Below are 10,285 nucleotides of genomic sequence, written 5' to 3'. Positions count from 1 at the left end.
TCCCAGGGAGGCCCCCCACAACCTGTCTTTGATTGCCTCGTTGACATTTTTGCCAAAACACCACTAGTGGAAGTCAGGCTGGCTGTGCTGGTATGGAATAGCAGCCTCACTGGCATATGGACTGTTCTGTAGATTATTAATACAAGTGGAGCTGTCTTTAATTTAACTTTATCGCTAGAAATAAAAAGGGTTTTAAGACGAATTTGCGTGGATGGGATGGCCCTCGTTTCTAAGGAAAGCAACACAAGGGGAAAAAAGGAAAAAAAACAAAAAAAACCAACCCAAACCAGAGTTCTGTGGTTCCAGTAAGGCTTCGTGCGTGTGCTTCTCTGCAGTCCAAGTGCCGTGTGTCCGTACCACGCCGCGGGGCGTCTCTCTGCAGCGCTCTGCCTGGCAGGGCCTAGCTTAAAAACCCCCCAAATTGAGAAGGAATTTAAAAAAAAATTTAAATAAATAGGAGTAAAGAATTTGGGGTTTTGCAAAGCCCTGGGATTTAGGCCATCCAGTCTCTCCCCATTGTCGTCGTTAAGGTATTCGTTAGGGTAGCTTACAGTATTAACACTAAATTGCAGTTTACAGTGTTTCTACATTACAGCCATATGACATCAAGCCTTTGAGTGTGTGTTTCTTTCTTTTGCTAGTTCTTTTGGCTTGCCTTCCTGATCAGTCCTTGCCTGTGGACTGGCTTTAGCTATTCCGTGTCGCCCAAGGCAGGAAGACCGCCCGCCCGTGCAACATCAAAGCTGCTCTAGTTTTTTGGTCAACAGCTTAACAGGTGCTTGGCTAGCGGCTGTTTCAACTATTTTAAGTCCACGAGCAAAAGGTTTAAGAACTTAATTAGACAAGGGGGAAGTGTTTAAAATTAAAATGCCACTTAAATGATAATAATAATTAAAAAAAAATAATTAAAAAAGAAAAAAAAAAGAAAAAAAAATGAGCATTCAGGTCTGTATGTCATGTACTGTGTTTGGTATTTCAAAAGACCATCCTGATTTAAGGTGCCACAGCTGCTTCCTCAGGGATTGCACTGCCATTTCACTCTGCCTGACTTTCTCCCACTGTACCATGAGGTTTGTCAGCAGATCTCCAGCACCCAGGCTCCCTTGTTTGTCACCAGGGAAGCCGGGCGCCTTTTCCTTTCTCCTGGGGAAGCTTGTGGTGTAATGAGTGAACTTCAGGAGCTTAGAAACTTAAAACTTGGTAGAGAAATCCTCAAGGGAAGAGCTACAATCATAGACATTTCTATCGGCCGTCGGGAGCCCAGGAACTTAGTTCTCTTCTTAGCAAAATCTTCTCCGAGTCTGTCTGATCCGGCTGGGGGTGGGAGACGGGGCATCTGAGTTGCTTAGCAGGAAATATTTACCCCATTTTGAGTAAATTGGTTTTTAGTCTTTTGGTTTGACTTTAGTTTGACCATCGTTGTTGGAAGTTCACTGCTGTTCTCTGGCTCGCGGAGTGCTGTGCCACGCGGTTTTGCCCCTGGAGCTGCGCAGTGAGGAGAGCGAACGGCACTCCTGCATAGGTTGTGTTCAGGGCTGGGGGCTGGGGGGGTCGTTGTTGTTGCTGTTGTCGTTGTTGTTGTCGTTGCTTTTGTTTGGAAACAGGCTTTCATTGTCCCTTCCGAGAGTCAGTCCGCGAGCAGCGCGTCGTGGTGTCGCACACACGGTACAGCCGCTCCCGCTGCCGGGTTGTGCGGGGAGACCCGGCTCCAGCTCCCTCCCTGCGGCCCAGCGGAGCCCAGGCCGGTGCTCGGCCTCCGGACGCTGCCCGGCGGTGCTGGCGGAGTGGCAAAGCCTTTTCGGTTCTAGTGCCCCCCTGGCCGCGGGGTGCTGCACCCTGGGCCGGGCCCCTGGACTGGGAGATGGGTCAGGCCTCTTCCCCCCCTGCTCCTGCCCGGCGTCCCGTGAGCAGTGCTGTCCCAGCTGTATCATTTGGAAGTGATTTACTGGAATTACAAAACCTCCTTCCCTTCCCTCCTTTCTCTCCCCTCCTCTCCCTCTCTCTCTTTTCCTTCCCAGCTTTTGCTCTGGCTGCTTTAGGAAACTTCTGCAGGTGAGATGGCACAAGAGGGCTAAAAAAGGAGCGGGGCGGGGGGCAGGGACTTGATTTTTAAGCAGCTTGAATGGTTCCTTTTGGTTTTTTAAGAGATGCACTTGCCTATGATACTGTCTCCAGTGAAATGATTACTGCTCCATTACTCTATTGATACAATATTGTGCATGCTAGTGTCGTATTTCTATACAGTAGCTTGAAATTTATTAACTTATACTGTAGATGTTACGTATTCCTAGGACAAAATAGTCTTCAAAAAAAAAAAAAGAAATTTTTTTTTTAAGGTTTTTTAATTTATTTTTTTGGGTTTCTTTGGTTTTGTTTTGTTTCCTCCTTCTTTTCTTTTTCTTTCCTTCCCTCTCTTCCTTTTTTTCGGGGGTAAAAGTTTGCTCTACCAAATAGTGATCGTAACAAACTGATCTGTTCTGGATGTTGCTATAGTGACATGCAATTATATATGATTTTGTTTTTAAAAATGGAAATAAAAAAATAAAAACGAATAAATAAATAAAAAAAAACACAAAAACAAAAAAAAAAGCAAAAGCAAAAACACCAGTGTTAGCTTAACCTTAATGTCTGGTGTTCGTCATGGTGAAATTATAACTATTACAGTGTAGGAGAACAATGACCGTGTTCTTTGAATGAGCCTTTGTTTGTGCTTTTCGTCATGTTTATGCAGTGAACTATTTTTAAGGTCTGATCAGTGATTCTTTTTCCAACTCCGTGTTCCTGTGAGGGATCCTTTCACACACGGACCATCCTCCGCGGTTTTTCCTCAGTGATGGAATCTCATGAATGTGAGTCATTATGTAGCCGTCGTACATTGAGCAAATAAACTTACAGATCTGACGTCAGCGCTGCTGAAGTGGTGTCGCCTCAGTGGAGTTTCTGGGGGGGGCTTTGGGGGGGTTTGGGGTTGAGGGGGGGACCTGGGGAAGGTCCCTGGAGCCTTGTGGCTGCTTCCAGGAGCGGAGATGCCGCTCAGCATCCCACGGGGGTGTGGGTCGCGTGGGGCTGGGCGGGCTGTGGGGCTGGGAGAGCTGTGGGTGCCCCTGGGTGGGTGGTCCTGGGTGGGTGGACCTTCCCCCCCCCCACACACACACACACACTCCCCCGCTGTTTTTTCCACTCCGGGCCACACACCGTGACTCACGCTGTAAAAATACCCCCCTCCCTTGGAACTACAACCCGAATCTGCGCCTTGACTCACGCGCCCTGCCAGGGAGCCGGGGGGTGGCACAGACACCCCGGGGAAGGGGCTGGGAGCACCCCAGGGTGATGGCAAAGAGGGGATGGGGACTCGGGAGCACCTGGTGACAGCACCCATCCCATGGGTGCAGCCTCCCTCACACCAAGGCTGGGGTGGCTTTTGGGGGGGGCAAGAGCCACCGTGGGCTGGGGCTGGGGTGACACCTGTGCTCACCCCCTCCAGCATGGCCACAGCAGAGGGGAGGGGGCCAGGGATGCCCTGGGGGGGTCCTGTGGGTCCGTGCTTGGGCTGGTGCTCTGCTGATGGGCACCCTGCTGCTCAGGGTGCACTGGGCCAGCAGGACCCGACCTGCCCAGCTGAGCCTGGCCCAGCGCCCTCCTGAGCCTGGCTTAGCTCCACACACCCCAGTCCTGTCCCCCCCCCCCCCGACACTCCCACCCTGACCCCCTCCTCATCCTCCCCTCGCTGGTGGGGTCTTGGTTTCCCCACCCAGATGGGGAAATGGGTCCCCGGGGCTGGAGCAGCACCCAGGCTGTGTGCAAGGTGGGGAGGGGGTGTGTGCAGGGGTGGGGTGTGTGTGTGTGTGCAGGGCTGTGCATGGATCAGTGCCCCCCCCAAAATGCCCGGGGGGGGGCACACAGAGAGGAAAGAGCCTGAGCCGGGGGTCAGGGGCCTCCCCACTACTTACCAGGCAGGATTTAGCCCAGGGCAGCCCAGAAACTCACAGGGGGCTGGGGAGGGGGCACAGTCCCCAGATGGTACCCTCTCCCTCCCCTACAGAGACCTTCCCCGGGGCTGAAGCTCCCCCCCCCGCCTCAGGAGGCATGAGACCTGCCAAACTCATTGCACCGAGCCCCCGCCGCAGGGCTGGTGCTCATCCCCCAGCTCCCAGGCTGGGCTGCCAGGCTGCTGCTCACTATGGCAACCATCTCCATCACTCTGGTTGCCGTGGCCACCCACCCCCAAAATGACACACGCGCGCACGGGGGAGCCCCCAGGCCCACGTGTGACACCCCCTCCCCGGCAGCAGGACCCCACCCCGGACCCACCCTGGGCATCGCGCCCGAGACCTGCCAGACTCATTGCACCTGTGACTGCCAGGGCAGAGGGGCTGGGGCGCAGGAGAAGGGGCGCAGGGGGTACACGGAGCCCCCCCCCCCCCCGTGCTCAGAGAGGGGCCTCGCAGCCGCGGGATTCCTCCCAGGTCACCGTCTGCCTGCGGGATGACTCAGGGGGATTAGTGGGATTTGGCGGGGCGGGAACACGGGAACATCGGGCCCCATGTAGGGCCGGTGCTGCCGGGGGGGCACGGGGACCGCACCCTGGGCTGACCCCCCAGCCCCCCCAGCCTGCCCAGCCCACGGCAGCGGGTGAAGGGAAGGGGGATGGGGGGGTCTGGGGGTCCCGCTGCTGGGACGGGGCGTTTCCCGGGCAGAGCTTGTCCCCGGTGTGCCTTTGGGGGGGTCTGTGCGTGTGTCTCAGGGGAGGAGGGGACCGGGATGGTGACAGTGGGGAGTGGAGACCCAGGAGGGTCGGGTCTGGGGTGTTGGGACCCCGAGCTTCGGACACCGGGGACGGTGGGAGCCGGGACGCTGGGTCTGGGGTCTGACAGACCTGGATTGAGGAGATCAGGGTGCGGAGGGGTGGGAGACCCGGGACCCGTAACCACACGGGGTGCTGGAGAGCTGCGGTGTGGGGACCCGAACTGTGGACACCTGGGATGTGGCAGACTGGGATGCTGAGCCTGGGCTGTTGGAGGTGTGACATGGGGACACGTGAGACTGGAAACCCGGGGTGGAAGGAAACGGGATGCTGGAGGCTGGCACACGGAGAGCTGAGTTGTAGGAGACCTGGGATGCGGGATATGTGTGTGTAGGGGACCTGGGATGTGGGATGTGTGGATACAGGAGACCTGGGATGCGGGATGTGTGGGTGTAGGGGACCTGGGATGTGGGATGTGTGGATACAGGGGACCTGGGATGTGGGATGTGTGGATACAGGAGACCTGGGATATGGGATGTGTGTGTGTAGGGGACCTGGGATGCGGGATGTGTGTGTGTAGGGGACCTGGGATGTGGGGTGTGTGTGTGTAGGGGACCTGGGATGTGGGATATGTGTGTGTAGGGGACCTGGGATGCGGGATGTGTGTGTGTAGGGGACCTGGGATATGGGATGTGTGTGTGTAGGGGACCTGGGACGTGGGATATGTGTGTGTAGGGGACCTGGGACGTGGGATATGTGTGTGTAGGGGACCTGGGATGCGGGATATGCAGGGCAGAGATGCGGAGTGAGAAGACATGGGGCGCTGGCCCCGGGGCGCTGGCCCCAGGCTGCTGAGCCGGGCTCAGTGGCCCTTCTGCCGCCCACACTGGCCCCAGGCAGCGGTTCCCAGGGGCTCGGGGGGCTCATCCCGGCTCGGGGGGCTCATCACGGCACAGGGGCGGTTCCTTCACCACGGTTTATTTCAGCTGGTTCCTCCCCTCCTTCCCCCGGCTCAAGGCACTGGGTGACCGGGCGAGTACAAAACAGACACTAGAAAGGGGGCTGTGGGGGGGGGGCAGGCGTGAGGATGCACCTCGTGCGATGGGGGGCGGGGCAGCAGCTTCTCCTCCTCCTCCTCCTCCTCCTCCTGGCTGCCGTCTACTTCTTGGCCGGCTCCTTGCCTTGGCTCTCCACGGTGACGGGGATGGTGATCTCGGCAGACTGGATGGCGGGCTTGGGCAGGGGCGCCTCCACCGTCAGCATGCCGTCGGGGGACAGCGAGGACCGCACGGCCGTGGCCTCCACACCGGGCGGGAGGCTGCGGTGGAAAGGGGGGGGGCGTCAGGGCTGCTGCACCCCCCACCCCACCCTGCTCCCCGGCAGGCGCGATGCTGAGCCCGGTGACACCCGCCCAGCCCCAAAGCGCTGCCTTCCCCTGCTCCCAGTTCGGGCCAGCACCAGCCCCAGTTTGCCCAGCGGGCACTGGAGGGGGTGGGCAGGCAGCCCGGGGGGGGGGGGTGGGGGTGGGGGAGGGGCTGCCAGGGTCCTGTCTCCCCCCGCCCAGGTACTCACGTGTATTTGCGGGTGAAGCACCGGGAGATGAAGCCGTGTTCATCCTGCTTCTCCTCGTGTTTGCCTGCCAGGGAAGAGGAGCCGGGAGGGTTGGGGGAGCGTGGCCGGGTGGGTGGTCGCTGGGTGGGTGGGTGTGCACCCTTCCCTGCCCCCCGGTCCCGCTGGTGTCCTGGGGCTCATCCTGCCCCTCTTGGTTTCCTTTGTCTGGGGGCAGCGGGGCCCCTCCAGGAGCATCCCCATGATGCAGGGGGACAAAGAGCAGGGAGCTGGAGGTGGGGAGGGGACCTGACCGTTTCCAGCTGGCCCCAGAGCCCGTGTTTTGGCTCCCCAGCCTGGCTGGGATGGAGACTGAGCACCCAGCTCTCCCGGGGCTGCACCCCCAAATCTCACTGGCTGGGGAATCGCCCCCATCCCATGCGGACCCCCCGCAGGCAGCAAACACGCTGCTGGCCTGGTGCCACATGCTCTGGGCTTCGTCATGTCACGGTGGCCCTGGCTGAGCTCAGGGTGCTGTGGGAGGAGCAGTGGGGGGCTGCGGGGCTTGTGACATCCCCCTCCCCATGTCTGGCTGGGACAGCAGTGAGGGGTGGGGCTGGGGGGGGGGTCTGCAGCCTGTTGAAAACTTTCAGTGTTCATGCACCCCGAGACTGAGCTTGTGACGCTGAGCCTTCTCCTTCTCTTCCTCCTCTTCCTCCTCCTTCTTTCTCCTCCTCCTCTCCTCTCCTCTCCTCTCCTCTCCTCTCCTCTCCTCTCCTCTCCTCTCCTCTCCTCTCCTCTCCTCTCCTCTCCTCTCCTCTCCTCTCCTCTCCTCTCCTCTCCTCTCCTCTCCTCTCCTCTCCTCTCCTCTCCTCTCCTCTCCTCTCCTCTCCTCTCCTCTCCTCTCCTCTCCTCTCCTCCCCTCTCCTCTCCTCTCCTCCCCTCTCCTCTCCTCCTCTCCTTTCCCCTCCCTTGCTTCCCATCACATACTCCACCCTGCTTCCCCTTCCCACCCTCTTTCCCCCCAGCCCAGTACCCAAGGCCCGGAGGGAGGGAACCCCCAGAGCTCCATCCCCAGCACCCACCGGTTATCTCCACTATGTTGTCCTTGGTCTTGACCACCAGCTCCTCGGGCGCGAAGTGGTTGACGTCCAGGGTGACCTTCCAGCTGTCGGCGGTCTGGCGGATCTCGGAGATGCCGCTGCTGAGCTGGCGGCTCAGGGCCTGTCCGTAGGGCGAGCCCGGGGCCGGCATCAGCGCGCTCTCCCGGGGGAGAAGCCGGAAATAGCCGGGCCAGGCGCTGCCGCTCGGCCACTTGTACCAGTCCTCGGGGATGTGGGGCATCCCAAAGGACTGGTCGAAGAGGCGGCTGCCATGGTACCAGTCGCGGAAGGGGTCCCAGCTGGGGCTGCGCAGGAAGGTGAAGGGGACGCGGCGCTCGGCCATGGTGCGCGGGGCTGCGGGGGGGGCGGCCGGACACGACTTATGAAGAGGGCTGGAGGTTATTTTTAGCTGGGCGGCTCAGCTGGCTATTAATGGAAATCGCAGCAGGGCCCAGGGAAGGGACGAGAAACTTTCCCAGCGCCGGGGCGGCCGCGCGCAGCCGCACTGGATGGGCGGCACGAGGCTGGGGCTGGCAGCCCCCCGGGTCCCCCCCGCCAGCGACGCGTCCGTCCGCCTCTCGCCGCGGGAGGGTTGGCTGGTTGGGAGTGATGGATGGTCCTTGGAGCCGCTCCCAGGCTCCTTTCTCGCCTGTAAAACCATCCCAGGGATGCGCAGCCCCGCGGCCGCGTGGGGAGGGGGCTGGGGCTGGGCCAGCACCTTGCGGGGGGGGGGGGATGAGTCAGTGGAGGGGCCCGTGCCCAGCCCCACACTCGCTGCGTCACCCACCAGCCAGAAGCTTCTGGAGCCTCTCGGCTCCTCCAGCGGCCCTGGGGCCCTGGGGCTCGACACGGCGGTGGGGACCCCCCAGCACCAAGTTGGGGTGAGGCTGCTCCAGCCCCTGGGGGTGGGGGGTCACGGGGGCCTCTGGGGCTGATGGGGGCCAATGGGACCTGACGGGAGCTCACAGGACGTGGTGGGGGCTGGTGGGGCCGGTAGGACGTCCTGGGGCTGGTGGGGCCCTGGGTGCTGTACGGCTCATGGGGCTGGGGGGCTGGAAGGGGAAGCCCCTGTGGGGCTGGCTCCTTCCCACGCTCTTTGTCCTCGTGCTCCAGCACATCTCCCCAGGAAGGAATTTCCTGCCCAGGGCCAGAGTCCAGCCCCCATCCCGGGGAAGGGCTGTTCTCCCAGCCCGGCAGCCCTGAGGCCCCGTCCCCTCTGCCCCATCCCCTGCTGCCCCCAGCCCTGCAGAGTGGGACCCACCAGCTTTTGGGGGCCAGAGGGCTGTGCCTTCCGGGGCTGGGCTCTGCCTGCCGGGTTTCGATGAAGCCTGTGACCAGTGCTGGGAGCCGGGCGGTAGCTGAGACCTGACACACTCAGCTCAAGGATGTGTGACCCCAAGGTGCCCTCGCCATGGGGACACAGTAAGGAGGGAAGGGGGACGAGGTGCAGCAGGGGGTTTGGGGCTGTCCCCCCACCCGCAGGAGCACCCCACAGATCCCTACCGGTCCCCTCTGGGGGGACAGAGCCCAGCATTGTGTCTGACAGGGCTGGAGGCAGCTGAGCTCCCTGGGGCTGGAGGCCACGGGCCGCATCCTGCTGGGACTGGTGCAGGCTGGAGGGGAGCCTGGGGAAAGGGGTGGGGCAAGGTGCTGCGGGGACTGGTGAGGTGAGGGGCTGGGAGGGGTGCAGGGAGGGGTGCAGAGATTCAGGGAGGGATTCAGGGATGCAGGGAGGGACAGGAGGGATGGAAGTGATGCAGGGAAGGAGGCAGGGAGGAATGCAGGGATGCAGGACAGGATGCAGGGAAGGATGAGAGGGATACAGGGAGGGATGGAGGGATGCAGGGAGGGATGGAGGGAGACAGAATGGTTGCAGGGAGATGGGACAGATGTGATATGAGACCCCCTGCCCTAGCAGCAGGGCCTCCCCAGACGAGCCCCCCCAGTGCAGCAGGATGCTCTGGGGGATCAGCCACACAACCGATGCCCAGCGCTGCTCTGCGCCGAGCCAGTGAAGAGCCAGGGAAGATCCAGCCTTGGGTGGGGTGAGACGGGGGCGGGGAAGGAGGATGGGGCTGCGGCTGGGGCGGTGGGGCTGAGAGGGAGCAGGGTAACCCCGTCGTGCCACCCCCCCCCCCCCCCCCCCCCATGAAGAAACCCCTCGGTGCCCAGCAGAGTCATTTACAATATATACTGTGTTTATTGTCATGGAACCAGCTCACTGACTCTACAGCTGCCCCCACGGCCCGGAGCGCGCCAGAGAACACCGCCGGCTCTCCAGGGTGGGTGTCCCAGTTCGCTCCCCCGGCAGGAGACGAGCCCGTGAAAGAGGAAGACTGGACTTTCCCTGATGTGCTGGCTGGGCCGCGCCGGCGCTGCAGTCGGGGCTGGGGGCCCTGGGGGGCTGCAGGGCTGTGGCCACCGGCAAAGTCACCGGTAGCTCCGGTTCGGATGTTTCCAGGGGGCTCCCTCCCTCCCTCCCTCCCTCTCCCAGAAGGGTTCTGGGGTTCCTGTGGCCGGTCTGAGCCCCCCCACCCCGTGGGGCGATGAGGAGGGGTGGGGGCTGCAGGGTGCCCAGGGGCTGTTGGGAAGGGGTTGGGTGGGTTTTGGAGCGCGTGGTGGGGGTGTGGGGGGCACTCATGCACTCGGGGGGAGCAGGACCCACCCGGAGCTGCTGCCCTGCCCGGGGCTGGCACAGGGGGACAGGCTGAGCCCCGGAGAGCCACCAGCTCGTCCCCTCCTTACCCGGTCACCCCAGTTCTCAGGGCTCTGCTTATCCAGGCACCTCGGGGCGGGGGTGTGGGGGTGGGGGGGTGGGTTTGCCGATGGAGTGGGGGGGTGGGGGACCCAGGGTCTGGCAGAGCCCGGCCCCAGAGATGCTTCTCCAAGG

The 10,285-nt window shown here is 61.4% G+C and overlaps 1 protein-coding gene across 1 annotated transcript; it reads right to left on the bottom strand.

The window, feature by feature from the left end:
* Positions 1 to 5,708: 5,708 nt before the first annotated feature.
* On the bottom strand, positions 5,709 to 7,767 carry HSPB1 (heat shock protein family B (small) member 1). Its single transcript, XM_084272866.1, has 3 exons — positions 7,378 to 7,767; positions 6,317 to 6,380; positions 5,709 to 6,062 (listed from the first exon to the last, which is right to left on the bottom strand). The coding sequence occupies exons 1-3, from the start codon at positions 7,736 to 7,738 to the stop codon at positions 5,903 to 5,905; spliced, it is 585 nt and encodes a 194-aa protein (XP_084128992.1). The 5' UTR covers positions 7,739 to 7,767; the 3' UTR covers positions 5,709 to 5,902.
* Positions 7,768 to 10,285: the final 2,518 nt, after the last annotated feature.

This window comes from Gallinula chloropus (assembly GCF_964237585.1).
Source record: "Gallinula chloropus genome assembly, chromosome: 19".
Classification (NCBI taxonomy): Eukaryota; Metazoa; Chordata; class Aves; order Gruiformes; family Rallidae; genus Gallinula; species Gallinula chloropus.
The sequence above is the reverse complement of the archived record's forward strand: the minus strand, read 5'-3'. Positions and strand labels throughout refer to the sequence as shown.

Bases quoted from the DNA above. Each gene is read 5' to 3' on its own strand.
- HSPB1 (XM_084272866.1), bottom strand. From the start codon at position 7,738: ATGGCCGAGCGCCGCGTCCCCTTCACCTTCCTGCGCAGCCCCAGCTGG. The intron at 6,381-7,377 runs GTGGGTGCTGGG...CTTCCCTGGCAG, and splicing joins CAACATAGTGGAGATAACCG to GCAAACACGAGGAGAAGCAG. The intron at 6,063-6,316 runs GTGAGTACCTGG...TTTCCACCGCAG, and splicing joins TGCTTCACCCGCAAATACAC to CCTCCCGCCCGGTGTGGAGG.